Raw genomic sequence first — 22443 nt, 5'->3', positions numbered from 1 at the left:
TAAAAGCGTCTGATAAATGTAACTGTTGCCTACATTACACTCATGCAAACATCCAAATATGGCCACACATTTTCTGAGAAATGCTGTTTTGCATCATGAAAAGCCGTCAGAGGGAGTGTTTGCCCAGATCACCATATCCTATTTCAGCAATCACTGTTCAAATCACCACTCGAGCGTGAAATCAGGAACACATTAATTTTTTTTTCCAAAAGTCCATAATTCCCTCTGTGATTGCCTCATCTTATGTTTAGTTCTTTGTCATTTACATGCATGGATCTACGAGTAGTTTTCCTGAAATGAATGATATGATTGGGGTCAAAAGATTACGGAGGTCATAAAGAGTAACTCAAACTATTACAGGCTGTTCCCTGGAAAGGGTGTCTCGTTTGGCAAAGTCGCCGGACACATTCCAGTCCCACACAGGGCCATTGTTCTTACTCCTGGGTGCCCAGAGGGGTGATGGGAAAGGAGGGGGTCGTTCATTACATTGGCAACCCCAAGAGTCCTCGAAGGCAACATGAGTTGCATATCCATAGGGTCATGGTATTTCATGTGGTAGAACTAGAAGTAGTTTCAATTAAATAAATAAAAAAATATACAGTACTGTGCAAAAGTCTTAAGGGCTGTTCACATTATAACAATAACTATAAAAATATAGTTTCAAAAATATTTTATATTAAAGAGAATAGCGGAGTTCTAACTGACTTTTTGGTTCCATTCAACGAAACTCAAAATTTCCTCAGGCAGCACGCAGTGTTGTGGAAAATAATGCTTCTGTTCTGCTTCAGTTTTTATTGTTAACACCACCGGAAGAACCATAGGTACCTTCTCGTTTTCAGTCACCACCTTTCATGTTTAACTACTGGCTGTGCAAGCTTGCCAAAGTCTGTTGTTTGTAAAATCGTCATTGTTTTTGCTTGAGTAAAGACATTCTTGAAATTGTAATGGACATAGTTTAATTGCTAAACTACAAGTGAGCGAAATTTTAAGAAATTTGAGCGACGACCACGAGAGTTTTACCTCCACCAAAATCTGCTTGAATGGACGTAGAAGGTGAAGCAGCCGTATAGCCATGTAGTAGATGTCTGTATATATTAGAATGTGTGCGAAATGTAATGTAAATGTAAAACAATAAAATAGTTATTTGATTAAATAATAGATAAATAGTTATAGTTAATTGAATATTTTTGTTTTTAATCTAAAACTTGTAAAGGAGTTTAGATACGAAACCCTTTGGGTAAAAATAAATGGGATCTTGAAGCCAATCTTGGGGTTATTAGCGATATTCTGAATAAAGAGTGTTATTTGGTGTAATTAGTGGTTTGTTTTTTATACATCTCACTTTTCAGAAGTAGAACATGTAGAGGATATGGCAAACAGCTTATCCTGAAAGATTCATGTCAATATTTCAAAAATTAAAAAAGTTATAGCCAAAAAAACTATAATTTTCATGATTCGGTCACACATTTTCTTGAATTTTAATGGAACACATGAGACAAAATAAAGTGATGATTTTCGAGTTTCAAATGGCCAGTATTTTGTTATTCTTAAACCCATAAACATGATCTTGGTCTCATTTAAAAGCTTTTTTTCAAGCTCTTTCTATCTGATCAACTACTTTTAGCATTTAACCATTTTGAAAATTTTAGCAACATACCTAGTTAAAGACATCTGCTGTTAATACTCGCTGTGTAAATGCATATTTACATATTCAGTGATTTGTAAACAACTGCAAAAGTTTTCATTACAAGAAATATCCAAGATTAGTTAATGCCATTAAAGGCAAGCGATTTGCCCGAGTGCCGTGCGCGTGAGCGAATTAGCATAAAGTTATCGTTATGACGTGGATGCTAATATAATTATCGTGGTAATGTGAACGGCCCTTTAGGCCGCATGCCACTATCAGATTTGTTGTTTTTGCAATTGTATAGTGATCATATATATAATTTCTCTATTAGAATATAACCAAAAATACAGGGAATGTGTATGTAGTATTAAAGGTGCAGTGTGTAAATTTGAGCGGCATCTAGTGGTGAGCTTGTGAATTGCAACCAACGGCTCAGTTCACCGCTAACCCCTCGCTTTTGAAACACATAGAGAAGCTACTGTATCCACAACTGGACAAACATGTCATCATCTGAAACAACTTATTAAAAAAACGTTTGTCCGTTCAGGGCTTCTGTAGAAACATGGCAGCCCAAAATGGCTACTTCCATGTAAGGGGACCCACAGTGTATGTAGATAAAAATGTCTCATTCTAAGGTAATAAAAACATAACGGTTCATTATGAAAGGTCTTTATACACCCCTGATAATATAGTTATATATTTTATTTTGTCATTTCTGTCAAAAGATCCTTCTAAAAATTACACACTGCACCTTTAAAACAGTATAAATTTATAAACTGAAGTGTCAAGTATTTAGTGTAAACTCCCCTTCCAGTTGAGCAATAGCAGGCACTACAGGATCTCTTAAACATAAATGAAATTAAATCCTAATTTCTAATTCTAATCGAATGACTTCAGGACTTCAGTCTCCTCTAAAAAACTCAAGATGTGTTTCGTGCCAAGAGAGGTCACACTAAATACTGACTGATACCTGAAGAAGATATCTAGTCCTGAAAAATGTTTTGTTTTTTAGGTTTATTTCCTGTATTTTCTGTTTGTATCTTAATAAAAAGAGGCCCTCGATGTATGTAGATAAAAACATCTCATTCTAAGGTAATAAACACATAACGGTTCATTATGAAAGGTCTTTATACACCCCTGATAATTTGTTTTGTATATTATTTTGCATTTCTGTCAAGAGATCCTTCTAAAAATTACACACTGCACCTTTAAAACAATTTAAACTTCCCTGGTAACTCATAGTTTACGTTTATGTTCAAAAAATTCTGCCAACTTCCAGACTTCCCATGTCTGCTGGAATACAATGGGACAGTTCAGAGATGAGACAAAGACACAGGGGGCCCTGTCCCCAAATCCATAACCCCTTCATCAGACCAGTGCTCTGGAAAGCCGACAACAGACACTAATTGCTGTTTAACTGGGAAACTCTTAAGCGCTCCAATTAACGAGCTGACAATAAAAATCCTTTAATGGCTTGTGTGTGTGCGTGCGTGCGTGTGTGTGTGCACAGTGACATGAAGTGGAAATCTTTACAATAGATGCACTGGTATGCATGTACATGAAATCATGCAGGAATTGAGTTTGCTCTGATAAATATAAAAACTAGACAAATGTGGCAGTATTACTACAGATTTCATCACTTCCATAACTTTGCATTAAATTTCAGATGTTTATATAGAGGACTGCAGATTTTGTAGGTCATCAAAACGTCTATCTCAATTTCCTTGTTTTGACACGAAGGCCCTGTAAAACCAGACAGTGTGTTGACATTTCTGTGTTGACCAGATGAGTGCATCAAATCCCTAGTGTGAAGGCACCGGAAACACGAGAAGAGCATATTCGGGTTGTTTAACATTTATGTGCATTAATAAGATTTAAAACTAGCCTTTCCTTTAATTCACATTAGCTGCCAGACACAACCAGGTTCCTTCCCTCTTAACAGTACATTCATGTTAAAGGTGTAGTAAGTGCTGAATATTTTGCTTGTACTGTATTGGATACTAAAATAATACTTCCAGTATTTTTTAGTTCCAATGGCAAGTTAGTGTTCATAACAGTTTGATTCGCTTTTACAAAATCAGTGAAACCGTTTCACTATATTATTTATCTGAAAAATACATAGTTTATCATTACTGAAATATAGAATTCAAATCATTCACTACAGTGTCATTTCCCTCTTTCAGTCGTGTGAGCTCCACCGTATCCACATTCTCCGATCTTCATGCTGGGATAATCACATCTATAAGAGTTTGATCTCAGGCTACCAATCCTAGTCTCGCGATCTTGGCCGACAGGAAGGAGTGGAGGATAAAGACAATAGGTTTGGGACAGGAGTGCAGGTCCAGCTGCTGTCAACAGACAAACAATACAAGGTATTTAGCAATGAAGGGAAGTTCCTGATGTGACAAACACATGTTGTGACTGTTGTGCGCAGTGGTCGTGACAGCGCATGTCTTGTACTTTTCAGATAAGGTTTATTTATCGGTACACATTTGAATCATCTCCTGTTGTAGGGAATTTCAAGGCCACTCTTAAACTTCAGAACTCAGCACGAGCAATTTTTATAGCTTAAATAATGGCTATAAAAGTTATCTATAATAAAACTGATGGGTGGATGACCTAGGCAAGGAGTACTTACGATTTCCCCCTCCTTTCCTCCGAAATCTAAGTAAAGGATCCGCACGCCATCGTCGGCAGACATCTTTAGCTTTTCAAATGGGTAGCTAAACAGTGGCTGACAGCTTTCATCTCCATCTGCTATCACTGAGAACCCTCGCTCATAGTGAATGACCAGCCGACAGTCCTGATTCTGATATAGACAACCTGAAAGAAAACGCGCACACACAAAAGATTTTTCAATTTAAAGGTTTAGTCTATTTTCTTAAAAAATCCAGATAATTTACTCACCACCATGTCATCCAAAATGTTGATGTCTTTCTTTGTTCAGTCGAGAAGAAATTATGTTTTCTCATTTTAATGGACTTTAATGGACCCCAACACGTAACAGTTTTAATGTAGTTTAAAATTGCAATTTCAAGGGAGTTTCAAAGGACTCGAAACGATCTTAAACGAGGCATAAGGGTCTTATCTAGCGAAACGATTGTCATTTTGGACAAGAAAAAAAAAAAATGCACTTTTAAACCACAACTTCTCGTCTATCTCCAGTCCTGTGATGCGTCACCGCGACCTTACATAATTGCGTAATGACGTAGAAAGGTCACATGTTACATATATGAAACGCACATTTACAGACCATTTTAAACAATAAACTGACATAAAGACATGAATTAGTATCATTCCACATACAACAACGGTCCTCCTTCTCCACACTTGTAAACACTGGAGTGTAGTTTCGCATTCGTCCTCCGTGACCTCTTGACGTGATGACGTATTGCGTGAGGTCGCGCTGGCGTGTCACATGATCGGAGATATACGACAAGTTGTGGTTTAAAAGTGCATATTTTTTATTTTTCTTGTCAAAAATCACAATCGCCTCGCCAGAAAAAACCCCCACGCCTCGCCTGAGATCATCCAGAGTCCTTCGAAACTGCAATTTTAAACTGCATCAAAACCGCTAAGCGTTGGTGTCCATTAAAGTCTATTAAAATGAGAAAAATCATGGAATGTTTTCCTCAAAAAACAATCTTTTTCTCAGCTGAACAACATTTTGGATGACATGGTGGTGAGCAAATTATCTGGATCTTTTCCAAGAAAATGGACTAATCCTTTAACTCGACATCATGAAAAAAAATCCTATCGACTTTACAGTCCATTAAGATGATGAGATCATTAAATACACATTTACATTTACGCATTTAGCAGACGCTTTTATTCAAAGTGCCTTCTGGTGCAATCAATCTCTATATACGTTTTCCCCTTTTTGTGTTCGCTGGAGTCGAACCGATGACTTTTTTTCTTGGCAATGCAATCCTCTACCAGTTGAGCTACACTGAATGTTTGTTTTAGTTCAAACACAAGTCAAACTTTTTTGTGCACGCACAGTCCTATAAACATTTCTTTCCTTCAAGGTTGTTTCAATTAAAAGATGAATAAAGGAGTAAATGTAGAGACGTGTAAAGGAATATAAATAGGTACAAATAAATGAATAAACATGAAGGTTACATAACACATTTCTCAAATCCAAAGCGGACGAAATAAGTGAAACCATGAGCGAGAGATCATGTTCAAGTGAGTTGTAAATGAAATCTATCAGAGAGGTCCTTTGATACATCTGATAATTGATGTGTTATTCATCGCCAGTATTCTCAGCCCAATACCTCCAGAGTTTCGTTCAATACATCACATCACTACGTGTATCCAGTATCATTATTCCACAAGTACCAAAGGATCTGCGGACACCTACTGTATACTGTGTCTATTGTGAACGTGCCAAATCCACTTATGCCGTTCCCTCCAAGCTCTCTGAATCGCTCTTTGACTGATAATTGCAATGTTAGTGTTGCCCTTTCACAATGTGGGTCTTTAACAGATGGCTCTCTCAAAGACCACCAGGCTGATTCGATTATGACATCTAAATGCATTTTAACTGCAAATTACTGAATAAATCTGACATAAAATACCCAACAACTCTCTTTGATAGAGGTTTGGGGATTTCATAAAACTCTTCCCATGTTACACTTCACAATACCGTAACTCTATCCACCACATCCGTAAGGTTTGATCTTCAGGACTCGGAGAGGCTTTCCCACCAGTTTGTCACAATGGTGCCTTCCTTTCACTTTAGCTGCAAGTGCTCCAGAATGTTCAGGTCTGGTCACTTAAATCACAATAGCTTTGCAATAATGGAGTTACTGTAGGCTATTGATCATATTTCATCACCTTTAACAATCTCCCAAACAAACCACAAAGTCCTCTCATCGACTCTTCAAAGTGTCACATTAAAAATATAACTTGCGTATGTGATTTCGAAACATCTCTCGCTTTGCTATCTGGGTGATTCTCACGAAAACTTGGTTTTAAAAATGTCAAGCATGAAAATGTAAAAATTGCTTAAATTTACTTTTTTTCCCACCAGACATTGAAAAACAAAGTCTGGAGTAAATGGGAACATTAATTTAAAAACTTTTACTTATCATTTAACACTTTTTGTAACATAATTTTAAAAATTAGTCCTAAAAATTCTCATTACCGCAACAGTCAGAAAACATCAACACTGACATATTTTCAAAATGACATGACAAACCTGAAAGAACATAATTTGGAGATTCTGCACATGCATTTAAAATCAAAGTATTATGCTTCTATTAATTAAATTAACATTTAATAAGCATCTGTTGCGGTAATGATAATCAAAATGTTGTGTAAGCATTCTGACAAGACAATATTTCAAATTAACTGTAAAAAATTACCCTACCCGGTAGCCATCTTGAAGTAACTGGTCCATGTGCTTGGTCACTCAAAATCAAACTTTATTAAAATTCTGTATGTGTGCTTAAACTGTTCTCAAAAAGTGTTGCGGAGGATGTGAACATCAGGCATGGACACATCATTTTCCTCATTTTTCTTCATTATTATTATACATGAATATTCAGTAAATATTTTTTCTGTCATCTAAAGTAGTCTAGCAAAACATCCATTTATTTTTTTCTTAATATTTTTGTGTTCATTTGATTAAATTACAACATAATGCATGTTCAAACACAGCCGGACACATTGCGGTAATGAGAATTTCAGCAGAAAATGAGATAAAATTTACAATTATAAATTTTTATGTTGAAATCACACATTGTGCAAGGTAGAACACAGTATTGTGTTAATTCTGATGCTTTTTAATGTTACTATATTACACATTTTAAAGCTAAAATCATTAGTCCCGTGGTGTTTCAATGGTTTCGTGAGAATCACCCATCTACCATCTTTCACCAAATTTGTGTCAATAGTGGTTCAGGGCACTTGTGGTGTACAAACAAACATCAATGTTAAAAATGTCACAAAGGCACATTTCTGAGGAATTAACCTACAATAAAAAGAAACATATTAATAGCTTGTAATTATACAATTATAATGCATCTATAATGGTTAATATAACCGTGAAAATTCATTTTAAATTCGTATTTGTGGTGAAATTAGATATAGGGATCCACCACATTAGACAAATAGACAGTGCTGTGAATCTATTTAATGATAGGATAACAGAAGAAGGGCAGTAATATGTTTTCAGCGCTCATTTTGCCTTGGGGAGTTTCTGTTAATGTTTTATGTACCAGGTTATTAATGTGGCAGGTTATTGGTGTTCAGACTATTTTGTTTTATAACAGGATTTTTGCAGTATAGCAATGACATCATACAGTTTTTACAAGACCCACAAATGAGAAAACAAATTTATTTGTAACAGCTTTAGAGATTGATTCGAAACATGCAGGTAATAAAATATCAGCTGCCAAATGTGCTTTTCCCATAAAATCCCAAATATGAAAGAGCCACAAATTATGTTTTTTTTAAATATTTCAAATCCGTTCTGTGTTAAAACGATCTGCTTTGTTGTAAAAATGCATGTTGCTCTTTAATACAAACTAAAAGCAATTATTCTGTTCTCCCAGATGTATCAATTAAAGCTTTAGCACGTTGTATCAAGGCCGGTCTATTTTTATTTGTTACACCTTCCAGGGCAGCTGACTGTTTTTCACAGTTAATGTGCTCAACTCATAACAATAGAATTAATATGAGGACTTATTCAGTTTAATCCCCGTCCAGCTTTGTAGGTTAAATGAAAATTCCTAAAATCTGATCTCAGAACTGTGAAACTTCTGATTATTTGGCGGCTCAAGGAAACAGAAGGGGAAAACTGTGAGATACCCAAATAAGGAGCAGTAATCTCTAGGGGACGACGTGCAGTCCAGCACCTGCAGATAATTTCCTATCAGTCTGGGCTCAGGGATCGCCTGAGAGCTTCAATTCCCACCATGGTTTGCTCCGTGCCCCTCGCCTGTTGCATTGGGGCCACACAGGAACTCTGTCATAGCATTCCATTCTAAAAATACACGCTTTACTTTAATGTCTTCAGTATGGATAACACACAAACTCATCCAAAACTTAGAAATACTACAAGGAGCACAGAACTTCTCGGTGCAGCTTTCCAGGAGACCACAGAGCTGAGCTGTATTTATCTTGGCATGAAAGCAGTCAAGCACACAAAATCTCTCGTTTTTATATAAGTAGGCCTACATATGAAGAGCTCAGATGCAAAATCCTCTAAGTTCATCTGATTTCTTTTTTTAAAATCAGGCTCTTATGTTTAGGTTCAGTCATTTTACTTTAATGTTATTAGTCAGTAACTAAAATGCTTTATTTTCACAAATGTCACTTTAGTCATTTCATTGGTGTTTTACAAATCTGACTGTATTTTGCTGCAAAACCCTCTAAGTGCACTTCTAAACAAAGTCTCTCAGTCACTCCTCATTGTCCTTTCTGAATAAAGAAAAAAGGCTAAAAATGGATTAATATCCTAATATATTCTGTAAACCTTTTCAGTAACCGATTCTGCCAAGAAAGCAGTGTTTCTGAATGCCCTGAGGCCGGGATTAAGCAGATTGAAGCTAAAGTATTTCATGAATGTACAGTATAATACGTGCTGAAAGCATTCGGTTAATTGTCATTTTTAATGGATGTGGTGTTTAGCAACTTTTGAGCTCTTCATGTATAATATTAACTAAAATTACCGGTCCGTGGGAGGGACTGCATTATTTGACAGAAAAGTTCATCAAATACAACAACTCAAAAACAAAAAGCTAAACATGTCACATATCTTTGGAAAGCTGATAAAAACGTATTTCTGGGTTCTTTGGCTTGTTAGCTGTACATATTGTCACACAGCAGCTTTTAGGCATTATTCTGTTTTTTGTTATAAGCCAGAAATGACAAGGAGGCGGCCTCTCGCCATACAAAGTCAATGGACGGTTGGATTGTTTTCACCCCGGTGGGCGTATTTTTCAAATTTGCATAACTGCGCTCTGTCTCTATGACATCCAGGGGGCGAGGTTTGATCTAGATCCAAGTCCTCCCACTTTATATACTTTGCTCCGCCGAATGAACCAGTATATTTGCGATGTTGCAGCCTGCAGTTAGTTGCAACCTGTGGTCGCTAACGTTTGCTCTTTTTAATTTAAGTTTACGTTTGATTAAGAATATAGTCGAGAAAGATTCATAATTTAGTAAGTAATGATCACAGTTAGGTGTAAGGGGATGTAGGACACGTTCCCCGACAGGGTGATATCACTTAAGGGATTTATTTGCGATCTGGTTGGCTGTACATTATCCCACTTATTACACAAATCTTCCTATACGAGTAAATATAAAAACACAATTTTATTTGATATCTTTTATTAGCACATTTGTAAGAAAAGTAAACCTTCTGCGAGGGAAACCTGTTTCCTAATGGCTGTAAGCAAAAACGCGTTAAAACAAGTTCAAAGTCCATACAAGATAAACATTCAATTTGTTAATTTCTTTAGCCTTGATTTCAAAGACAAGGTCACACATAAGATCTCACACATTTTAGAATTGACCATGATGTACGTGAACCATTACACTTACTGGTGGTGACCTCTTTGATCATCTCAGCAGATCCATGGCAGCCAGTGACTATGTGCCTGGTCCAGATTGACAGATCCTTACAAGTCTCCGCTCTAAAGACGTGGGCTTCGATACCCAGCCTGGTTCCTGTTCGTGTGGCAAAGCACAACTCACCGCCAGGCTGTGGTGAACCCTTTTCAGGGCCAGAGTGCACCAGCCTGCAATAGAAACAAACTCACGATGAGTGATTTCACATATAGACTATTGAGGCTACGAATTCACACTGACCTACATTTATTATGTGTCACAAATCATAAAGAGAAAAGTTATCTGTCCACTCACTCCAATAACAGATTGTAGTAAATACATTGCTCTCTAGATCATCATCAGTGGTAACCAACCCTGTGCCAGTAAATCTACTTTACTGCAAAGTTCACCCAACCTTAATTAAACACGCATGAACCTGCTCATCAAGCTTTTCATGGCAACCCAAAAGGTTGGATTTAAATAGGCAGGAGGGCAGATCTTCAGGAACAGGGTTGGTGACCACTACTCCAGATCTATCGGGTACAGGATTTCAACATTTTACATATTTCAACGAATTTATGTTGACAAATAAAACACAATGACGTATAAATTGGACAGTCATTATTATACAAGTTATGATGGATTAGGAACTGTCATGGTTTGGAAACCGATATAAAGACTTGTGGAAAAATACTGCATACCCTACTGAAAAGACAAGCTAAAACCAGCATAAGATGGTCTCCAAGCCTGGTTTTATCAGGTAAAGCAGGCTGGTTTTAGAGGGGTTTTGGCCACGTTTTTAGTTGGTCAGGCTGGAAGACCAGCTGACCCACCAGCTAAAACCAGCTGACCCACTATCTTGGCCAGGCTAGAGGACCAGCAACAAAGTGTCAAACACCTCTTAAAACCATCCTGCTATAGCAGCTAAAACCAGACTGGGAGACCAGCTTAGGCTGGACAAATGAGGAATATAAATAATTAAAAGAATAATAATGTTTAGTAAATGTATCCTTTAAAACCAGCTTTTAAAGATCCTGTCCTGTGTGTGGTCGTCATGCAAGGGTTCAAAGACAAAAAAGTCAGTGTCTTCCTTCGGAGTTCACATAAAACGATTAAACCAAGCCAAGATAAAGTTCAAAATGTTTTGCCAAAAAGTGTGGCTCTACTTCAGGCTATTCTTAGGGTCAACAAAACACAAATACGTGCCAGCTGAACCTCTGATAACTGCACTATCAGCCCTTGAATGAGATCTGGGCTGGAATCCAGTTAAACTTCGCTTATACTTGTAGTAATAGCTGCCACCCCATCCAGCTTCAAGAGGCGTTTCGTTTAATAGCCGAAGTTTCTTTCCAACTGGTCCTGTTTGGTCAGCGGTACCAACTTGCAATGCATGCAATGCAAAATGCATGCGTGTTTGACAGTGTGTGGCTGTGTGTTTATATGAAAGAGGAAGTCAAAGTCAGCATTGATACTGTGAGTCTGTATGTGTATGTGTGTACCGTGTAGCGAGGAGGGGGTAGGCGTGTGCGGGGCTGAGCCAGTGCTCTCTCATGCGGGGCATACCCTCAAACAGCAGCAGGTCTTTCTCTGTCAAAACCACCAGCACCTGCTTCCAGTGCTGCCTGTCACTTTCAGACTGAAACACACAGACAAACACACATTGATATTACTGTTTATATGGTGATATAATGATATTTCTATCCCCAAACCCTACTGAAAAGACTAGTTAAAAGCAGCTTGACCAGGCTGGAAGCTTGGCTAAGATGGTTGGGTTGTCTTAGCTGGATGACAATGGAAGATGCTGGTCCTCCCAGCCTGGCAAAGATGGTTAAGCTGGTCTTTCAGCTTAGTCAAGCAGGTGGGTCAGCTGGCTTTAGCTGGTGGGCCAGCTGGTCTTCCAGCCTGACCAGCTGAAAAAAGTGTCCACCTCTAAAACCAGCCTGCTACACTAGTTTAACCAGCAAAAACCAAGCTGGAAGACCAGCTAGAACTGTCCCAACCAGTTTAGGCTGGTTTTTGTTGGTCTTTTCAGTAGGGTCTAAGCATAAACAGACCTTTTGACATTTTAACATTTTTAAAACATTTCTAGGACATTTTAACATTTTTTTAAACATCTATGGTAAGTTTATTATAGTAGTTTACCCAAATATGAAAATTGTCTCAATTTACTCGCCCTCTTGCCATCCCAGATGTATTTGACTTCCTATTGTTAAATTCTTATATAAGGGGCAGCATGGTGAAGCTCCAAAAACACACCCATCCATCATTAAAGTAATCACAATGACTCCAGTGGGTACAGTGGTTCTCAAACTTTTTCGGCGTGCGGCCCTCCTTGTGTACGATGGTCCCCCTTGTGCCCTTCGTGGGCCCCCAAAGAAAATGTATGACATAAAACATTCTAAAACATGAAATTTCAATTAAACAAAATGTATTAAATTATAAAATGTTGTGATTTTGGTTGGTAGCTTTATTTTTCTGAGGTTTAATTACACAGAATTTATGATAAATGAATATATTTTATAAAATGTCATAAAACTGGGGCCCCCCTGGCACCATCTCGTGGCCCCCCAGTTTAAGAACCACTGGGTTAATATATGCCATTTAAAGTGAAACATACATTTGTGAAAAAATAGTATTATTTTAAGCTAATTTACATTTTGTATCTACTGTTTGGAAACACGGATCAGTTAGTTTAAATATGATGGCATGTCAATAACGTAAAATTTCATTGGTTCATGCATGGCATCGATTGCTAAATAAGCTCAATAAATTATAGTTTTTCTCTCACAAAGAGAGACTTTTTTTCTTTTTATAAAACATTTGGAGTCATTTGGATTACTTTAATGATGGATGGATGAGACACCTGGAGCCCCGCAACGTTGAGCCCCATATAAGAACATTTTAATATAAAATTATTTGTTTGTGTATAACTGAACTAAAGAAACATCAATCATAAACGTCTGGAATGGCATAAGTATGAGTAAAGTGTCACATTTGGGTGAATTGTCATGTATTATATAATTTAATTGTGTGCATTTGTTCTTATAATGTAGCTAAACCTAACACACACACACATACTGAGCAACTCTGGTATAGTCTTTACATGCCCTGTTATTTCCAGTCCTAATTTTTCTTCTTTCTCCGCAAGACAATTTGTTTAAACCAACAACCACTAGCAAACGTGACAAACCGCGGTGTAAACTGAATTTGCCCAGCTGCTTTTACCAGTAAAGTGGTCATCAATTCATTTATTTGAAAGATTTCTAAATGAACCCTTTTGAAAGTGGTAAACCACAAGGAAGTACATCTTAAAAAGCACCATCTTGAACCATCCTGCTTCTCGATTAGTGTTTAACTGATGCATCAGCAAAATGAGCTCCCATGTCCAGAGGCAAATGCATAATATGTGACTCTGTCTGTGAAATCCAGGCTTAAGTCTCTTAAAGGTCACGTTCTTCCTGATCCCATTTTTCAAACTTTAGTTAGTGTGTAATGTTGCTGTTAGAGCATAAATAATACCTATAAAATGATAAAGCTCAAAGTTTACTTTAACAGAATCCCACTCTTAAAGCCTACAGCGAACAGCCGGTTTGGACTACAGATCCGGCTTCTCGTCTAGATCCGGTCATGATGCGCCAGCGTGACCCCACGCAATACATCATGACGTCAAGAGGTCACAGAGGACGAATGCGAAACTCCGCCCCAGTGTTTTCAAGTGTGTTGAAAGAGGACCGTTCCGACGTTGTTGTATGTCAACTGATACTAATTAATGTCTTCGTGTCAGTTTATTGTTTACAATGGTCCGCAAATGTGCGATTTATATATGTAACACGTGACCTCTCTACGTCACTACGCATTTATGTTAGGTCGTGCTGGACCGGATCTAGACGAGAAGTTGTGGTTTAAAAGTGTATATTTGTTATTTTTCTTGTCAAAAATGACAATCGTTTTGCTAGATAAGACCCTTATGCCTCGTTTGGGATCGTTTATAGTCCTTTGAAACTCCGTTGAAAAAAACTGTTACGTGTTGAGTTAAGTGTTAAGTGTTGGTGCCCATTAAAGTCCATTAAAATTAGAAAAATCCTGCAATGTTTTCCTCAAAAAACATAATTTCTTCTCGACTGAACAAAGAAAGACATCAACATTTTGGATGACATGGTGGTGAGTAAATTATCTGGATTTTTCTTTTAAGAAAATGGAATATTCCTTTAACAATAAAATAAAAAAGACTTTAGCTGGGTTTTCACAGACAGGGTTACATGATTTCATAAGCAGATTTTATTTAGATGGATTATAAATAAAAACATACACTAAAGGCAGATTTCCAGAATCAGACACCACACCTCATATTTCAACATTAGGTTAACTACTGTAAGAGACGTTTGTCAGCAACCACTTTAATGTCAACATGGACTCAAAATGAACCCTATTTGCTTTATAAATGCACATTCCTGTTCTTATTGTGAACGATTCATCTTAGCAAATTATTCTGAAAAAACTGTTGGTCTTCATAATGTAATAACTTGCTCTGCACATTTGCACATCTGAAATAACTTCCTTCTTCTCGTCTACATTAAACCTTGCCCAACCTTGACCAATTAACAGTTTTTCCCATCGGATTACAATATAAAGATTTTTAAAAAGAACTCAACAGTGCAGTTTGCACCGCTAGAAAAAGTTACATTCACTTCCATAAATTTCCATTGGTTGCAAACAGCATTTCACATTGACTTTAAAGAGTTCAGAGCTAAACCTGCTTTGCGATTAAGTTACCGTCCAGAAAGTTTTCCAAATTAAGTTCAGTGCGAGTGATTTACTGTTGAGGTTCTTGTCTCTGACAGATGAATCCTCGGTGCTTTGTAGGTTGTCTGACAGACCGCTCCAATCTTTACCAATCTTAGGGCTGCTTTTCACGGGGTCAGTTTCTCTCAAAAAGCTAAAAGGAGACCGGGTCAGCGTGCATCAGAAGCAGATGCGCAACCACAAACACGCCCTTGTTATAATCGCACAAGAAAATTTAACTGCTGTCTGTGGGCATTCGGCAGACTGGGTTTATTCCTATGGTATAATTATTCATCAAGAGTCCGGCAGGTTGGTAATAGGAGCTGGTACGAGGGAGCTCTCATTAAAGGGCAGGCTGAGACGGGTCTGCCCACAGCCGTGCCATTGCTGCAGACCTCTATTAGCCAGTGCTGCCAGTACTCAGCTAATGAGACGCCGATGAAAAGAAGATTTAATAGGGAGGAAAAACCTGTGGAGCAAAGTCACCCTCCATCAATCGCTACAGTACAGTCACTACAATTTTAGAGGAAAACCTCTTGAGAGGAACTGTGTGTACAGTTTGGAGAAGGTTAGAGATGTTACTATTAGGGGGCATGTACACCAAAGCGTTTAAACCCAGCTGAAAAGGCTAGGCGGATGCCAACTCCTGCCAGTGTTTTTTTTTTCAGCGGGGCACTTTGTTTGCTTTAAAATTTCTTTTCTGTTATCAGTCGTACGATGCGTCGGTTGGTTGTTGTGGTATTTGTTCCGCCCCCTCCTCCACTGTGATTGGACGGTCGAGTGAAAAGTGACATTGATGAGTTTAGCGCTTCAAAACATTTTTTAACTCTGGGCGCTCAGCACTGGAAAAACAAACCCTGGCACCTTTTAGAAGTGCGATGCTCAATTGGAAACAATTTAAAACATCAGCCGTCCATAGACGTATTGGTGTACACATCCCCTTATGCCGCACTGGTTGGCAAGCGCCTTATGCCATTCTGTATAGAGCCCCTCCCCACAAATCTTTATCGATTGATGATTGGCGGGACTAGCAGGCGGGAGCATTTTAAGTAATAGCAGCGACCAATCTTGCAATATCCAATATCTTTTAAAAACATTTGATTTTGTTCATAACTGCGCATGTATGAAACACACAGAAAAGACCCTAGTGTAGCATGTATAGTACACAGAGAAAGACCTTCATAATAAATATTTTAATCTTTATCTGCATTACGTGTACTGTAATTGTATGAGGTCTTTATAGAGCCACAATGTTCTGATCATCACAGGAACAATATACTGAGGAACCTTATCTAACATCAAAGCAAAGACCTCGAGTTAATGCTGAGATGCCATTCATTGTAGGTCTAGCTTACTTCTAGCCATATGGAGAAAGTTATCCAAACGACCTGCAGAAGGGCATAGGCAGAAAAAATATCGAGCTGAGCTGGTGTGTGTTCCTCTAGATACATCTCTGCTCCAAGCTGTTTAATAAAGTGCCAAAGTGTTTATACTGTATGTCCAACAGTTTTTAAACCAACTCTTATCACTTGTACTGTACACTGTAAGTGAATCACATTTTTAAGCACAGCCATTAAAGTGTACGCGTTTGCACCTTTTCCGCCAGCCAACCGAGGTGTCGGATCTCCCGGCTCCCAGCGATGCCGTGTTCTCGGAGTTCTGCGATGACTTTGCTGGTGAGGTTTGTGATAGTGGACTGCATCAGGGTGAACCAGGTCTGGGCTGTACCTGTGTCTTTATACCGCATGACTATTGTGTGTTTAGCGTCTGGGGAGTGCAGCTCCAACTGTCTGAAACACAGAAGAAAGAAAAGACAAGGAGGGACAATTCAGCTTTTGTGGTTAATTATTATAAAAGTATCATTTCAATGATCCATCCACAGGCATTCAATAACCGAATACTGGTGGTATTTAGTGCAGTTAAAATACAATGAAAATTACTGAAGTTACTTGTTAGTTCCAAGGGGTTCCAAAATGAGTTCCAAAGTCTTTTTTGCTATAGTTCTTTTAACAAAGGTTTGTGGGTGAGCTGGCCCTTCAAGGGAATACGAGGAGTATATAAAATATGAGGAGCTCAGATGCAAAAGCCACTAAAAGCCATTTCCGTCCAAATTAAGATAATATTAACTGAATGCTATCAGTATGTATGTTCATCAAATAATTTTGCATCAAATCCACTTAATTTGAGTGTCAGGCCATTCAGAAATACAAGTTTGTTGGCAGAATTCATAGACAAATGTAAAACGACCGTAGATCACGTTTGAACTTGGGTCCCTTGACCTGAATACACCCGAATGTGGCAGCTACATGGATCACAGCGCCCCCTAATGTGTGCTTCAGTTTCTTCATTTTAACCTTTTGAATTCTGACTTTTTTATTATTTGCAATGTATTAGATGAATCTGTAGTGATTTTGCAACAAATCAATCAAATGACCTTTTGTGAAAATAAGGCACTTTAGTTACTGACTAATAACCTTTCAGTTGCTATTAAAGTGAAATTACTGAACCTGAAGACAAGAGCCTGATAAAAAAATGCTAATTTACAAGAAAATGTCAGATGCAAACAGGTAGCATGCACCCCAAAGCGTTTTCGCCGGCGGCCGGCATAGGTTTTTAATTGTTTTTAATGAAAGCATGACGCTTTTCAAAAAAGCCAGCAGCTGGCGGGTTTTGTAAACATTGAAAAACAGCGTAATGTTTTTATGTGGAGCAACTGTTTATGTGGCGCTGTTTGGAATTCGCCCTCCGTCTGTGTGTATGCGCACGTTTAAGTGCACTCAAAAGTCCATACATGAAGAGACGTGTTTCAAAAAGCAAGCAAACATAAATCTTTCTGTTATTGACAGGGCACATACAGTTGTGTTCAAAATTATTCAACCCCAACTGAAATTGATTGGTTTGGCCGGTTTGACATTTATTTTGATCATTCAGTCATCCTGCTTACAATTACATCAAAGAGGCATGTGTAGGTCAGACAAATATAACATAACATTTATAATGAAATAACCACAAATGTCTTTTCTGTGCTCACATCATTATCAGTTTTATTCAACCCCCAAGTGACATTCAATCTTAGTACTTAGTACAACATCCTTTTACAGTTAAAACAGCTTTTAAATGTGAAGCATAGCTTGACACAAGTGTCTTGCAGCGATCTACGGGTATCTTCGCCCATTCATCATGGGCAAAAGCCTCCAGTTCAGTCACATTCTTAGGCTTGCGCACTGCAACTGCTTTCTTTAAGTCCCACCAGAGGTTCTCAACCGGATTTAAGTCTGGTGACTGCGATGGCCACTTCAAAATGTTCCAGTCTTTTTTCTGCAACCATGCTCTAGTGGATTTGGAGGTATGCTTGGGATCACTGTCCTGTTGAAAGGTCCAACGTCTCCCAAGCCTCAGGTTTGTGACGGACTGCAACACATTGTCATCCAATATCTCCTGGTACTGAAGAGAATTCATGGTACCTTGCATACGCAGAAGTTTCCCTGTACCTGCAGAAGCAAAATAGCCCCAAAGCATGATTGACCCCCCACCATGCTTCACAGTAGGCAAGGTGTTCTTTTCTTCATAGGCCTTGTTTTTCCTCCTCCAAACATAGCGTTGATCCATGGGCCCAAACAGTTCTAATTTTCCACAGAACACTATCCCAAAACTTCTGTGGTTTGTCCACATGACTTTTGGCATACTGCAGTCGACTCTTCTTATTCTTTGGAGACAGCAAGGGGGTGCGCCTGGGAGTTCTGGCATGGAGGCCTTAAGTACGCAGGGTGCGCCGTATTGTCCGAGCAGAAACTTCAGTACCCACATCTGACAAATCTTTTCTCAGTTCCTCAGCAGTCACACGGGGACTTTTTTCCACTCTACGCTTCAGATAGCGCACAGCAGTCGCAGTTAGCATCTTTTTTCTGCCACGACCAGGAAGCGTTTCAACAGTGCCCTTTGCCTTGAATTTGCGAATGATGCTTCCTATGGTGTCTCTTGGTATGTTTAACATCTTTGCAATCTTCTTATAGCCATTGCCCTTCCTGTGAAGATTAATCACCTCTTCTCTTGTCTTCCTGGACCATTCTTTTGACTTCACTATGTTTGTAACCACACCAGTAAATGTTTAGAAGGAGTTGAGTATCACAGTCATTTTAAAGCTGCCTAATTGGTGCTTATTAGGCTTTATTGCTGTTCCCTGACATCCATAGGTGTTTTCAATACCTGATTGAAAACACTTCAATGAACCTCTGTTCTTCAGAGTGGTAGTTCTTTAAGGGGTTGAATAATTGTGTCAATGAAGAATTCACAAAAGAAACATTTACTACTATATTACAAAACCAATTGATGTCATTTTAGTTGCATATGGTTCTTTAAGAAGTCATTGTAGGATTTCATTCTGAATACAATTAAAAATGTACACTAAATTCCCTAAAACCCTTAACAGCATTGGGGGTTGAATAATTTTGAACACAACTGTACAAACAAAATGATCTCCACAGTATTCTTTTTCTAATAAAAACATTTGTTTATGTCTTAAGTGTATGTATAGAGTCAGAAACCAGTCTGTGCTTATTTGGTCTTAAAGAGACAGTAACCTCAATTAAGTTAAGTTAACTTAAGTCTGAGTCATGTTAATCAAACAACCCAAGACAAAGAGAAAATCACTTCTGTAGCTCTTTAAAATAATAATTATATTTAATTTATACAATAAAGACAGTGTTATGATTCATTTGATTCGATTTCTGTACCTAATGCTAATTTTAAATTTACTTAAAGCTCACATAACACACGCTGTTTCTGCATTTCTGATGTTAATCTGGAGTACCTATAGAGTAGTATTAAATCCTTTATATCTCCGAAGAGACTTTAATTTAATCAGATTTATAAAAGAAAGATTAGCTTTTCCGAGTCTTTCCGATAACGTACGAAAAAATGAAGAAGGAGGAGTTATACCGCGGGAGGAGCAAGTACGAGTCATGCAACACTGTACAACACTGTTTAACTTATGATTCACTACATGTTTGTGTCATTTATATTATATGCACGTGCCTATTTCCAACATAAGACAGAACGCTTACTTACAGCGTGCAACTCATGACCTGGTTGGGAAAAAAACTTTTCGAAACTTGTACGAACCCTGGCGAAGTGCATTCGATACACAAATACCCAACTGCTTTTTTGACACTTTGCCTACGTTTAGCATGAGGAAACAACTCTGTAACTGTTAATAAGTCAGAATGCTTGAAACACCATTCAACCCCCCCTTTCATGTGCAACTTTGTTCTATTTTATAAATTTTTGTAATTTCTTTATTTATTATTAGATTTTTCCACACCTTTTTTTGGTGACCTGAATAATTATCCGATCCATGCCTCAAAAATCGCAATATGATCCGAACCATGAGTTTTATGATCCGTCACACCAAAATAGCAACCAGAGCACTTGCAAGCTCCTACAGTCGGCGTCCGCCTACCGTTTTCTGTCACATTTTAACGCTTTGGTGTACACACCCCCTTAGAGGGTTGTGCATTTGAACTCCTTATATGGTTATGCTGTTTAACAATGGAATCAAGTAACAAATGCAAAGCATAATAATTGCTTCTAATAATAAAAAATACTAAATCTAGTACATAATACACACAGTGTGATGACATTCAAAACCCTTGACTTTTCTTAGAAATCATCCACATGAATGCTGGCAAAAACAAGTCTAAGTCCATTTTAAAAAGGTGCTCTCGAGTCAACATTAAACACCAGAATATCAGATGTGCTGGGTTACACACCACCCATACATCACTTCAGCTACATGAAGTTTACAGTGATAAATGCTGCACTCATACATCATCTCCAGCAGTAATCTTAACCTTACAATCCACAAAATCATTTTCAGGTGCTCTCGGTTGGTAAAAATAGACTTTCATGAAGACAGAAAGTTGGGGCTGAGGTGGGTGGAGACAGAGCCCAGTCGAAGCTGCTTTGTTTGCAGTAGATTGGAGAAAAATGCCTTCTGGACGAGACCCAAAAGAGTTCTCCCCTTTAAGGCTAGAACTGGGAGAATTACACCACTAATGGAGATGCCTGTGCCTGATTTAGGAAGTTTAGTAAGCAAGTGAATTTCAGTGCCTTTTGTGGTCAGATTCTCTCTAATCACAAAACTACACCGAACAAGAGTAAGATCAACATATATAGACACACTTTCTAGGAAACTTCTTGTAGCTCAAACCATCAATCACTCACATCCACTCATCTCTAACACAAAAAATCTTACTTAAATTTCCACTCTGGCCCATCAGACCTCCATACAATCTAATGGAGCCAAAACAACAGAAAGGGGGCAGGGGGTATACATTTATTTCTAAAGGATTTTATGTAAGAATATGGCAGGAACCCTCTAACACTTTGGCATCTGAGATAAGTCATAAATGTCTGCAGTGTTGATAGAGCTCTGCAAGACAGCCACGGTGATGGATGGACTATTAGATATGGGACACAATGGGTGTAAATTGAAAACAGAGAGGCTGACAACCTGGCAGCCAACCTGCAGAGATCTCCTGACGGACAGTCAGTTTTTTATCCGACTGTCTACCTATTAGTCTCTCTCTCTCTCAGACTACAGCAGCCTATCTGTGCCAGACCAATAATGCAGTCTGGGCTGAGATGTTTCAGATAGTCTTAATCTGCATAGACAATTTTATAGAGAAAGAGAAATGCAGAAAGCATTTGAATGGTAATACACCCTGTTCCTGTAGCTCAAGCACAGGTCGTCATGGGTTTGATTCCAGTGAACACACATACTAATAAAATGTAAACCTTGCAAGGTAAGTTGCTTTGGATAGAAGCATCCACCAAATGCATAAATATAAATGTAAATGTGCACCACGGCAGAAACCTTACAGTTTTTAAGAGGCATGTGACATAATCATCATCACAGAGCTCAATGATGTTACGTCACCTTATGATACACTTCCTGTGTAATGTTATGGTTAATTTGACAAACCACAGAGTTGTTACAATATAGTGTGAAAACAACATCAAGCAAAAATGCACATTAAAGAGCCAGTAAGATGTCAATTTTAAGCGTCCTATCACTGTTTATAAGTCCCGGACAACAGGTTTAAATGCATGCAAGGTTTAAAACACTGTAATTTTCTTAAAATATAAATCTAAAATTTCTCAGAGATCCCCAAACGATTCGTTTGAAGCCGTTCAACGACCCAGTCTGCCTAAACCCCACCTTTCAGTAGCATACTCTGATCTGATTGGTAAACTGACGGAGTCTCCGCACAGACCACAGATCAGTGGCACAGACCAACAATAGTGCAACATGTATTAACCTATGCTAACATGATTTACTGAGAAGACATTATCGACATCAATACACATCATTCATCATTAATTCAAGCAATAAAAACGACGATAGAAACTAACATTTTTCACTCATTTAAAGCAACACTAAAGAGTTTTTGCTGTTTGCTCCCCCTACAGGTTGG

General features: G+C 38.1%; 1 protein-coding gene across 2 annotated transcripts in view; it reads right to left on the bottom strand.

Moving 5' to 3' along the window:
* Nucleotides 1–3465: 3465 nt before the first annotated feature.
* The window catches only part of sntb1 (syntrophin, basic 1), a 31095-nt gene continuing 12117 nt past the window's right edge, over nucleotides 3466–22443 (bottom strand). Inside the window, exons 3-7 of one of the 2 annotated variants that reach the window (XM_055209715.2) lie at nucleotides 16563–16758; nucleotides 11686–11822; nucleotides 10181–10377; nucleotides 4266–4450; nucleotides 3466–3972 (exon numbers count right to left, since the gene is read on the bottom strand). In XM_055209715.2, coding sequence (XP_055065690.2) covers nucleotides 3883–3972; nucleotides 4266–4450; nucleotides 10181–10377; nucleotides 11686–11822; nucleotides 16563–16758 — 805 coding nt within the window. In that variant the 3' untranslated portion in view covers nucleotides 3466–3882. Of the gene's footprint in view, nucleotides 3976–4265; nucleotides 4451–10180; nucleotides 10378–11685; nucleotides 11823–16562; nucleotides 16759–22443 lie in introns of both variants that reach the window. The other variant, XM_055209714.2, reaches the window with a different exon arrangement.

Source organism: Misgurnus anguillicaudatus, chromosome 10 (genome assembly GCF_027580225.2).
Source record: "Misgurnus anguillicaudatus chromosome 10, ASM2758022v2, whole genome shotgun sequence".
Lineage (NCBI taxonomy): Eukaryota > Metazoa > Chordata > Actinopteri > Cypriniformes > Cobitidae > Misgurnus > Misgurnus anguillicaudatus.
This window is presented reverse-complemented; position numbering and strand designations above follow the sequence as displayed.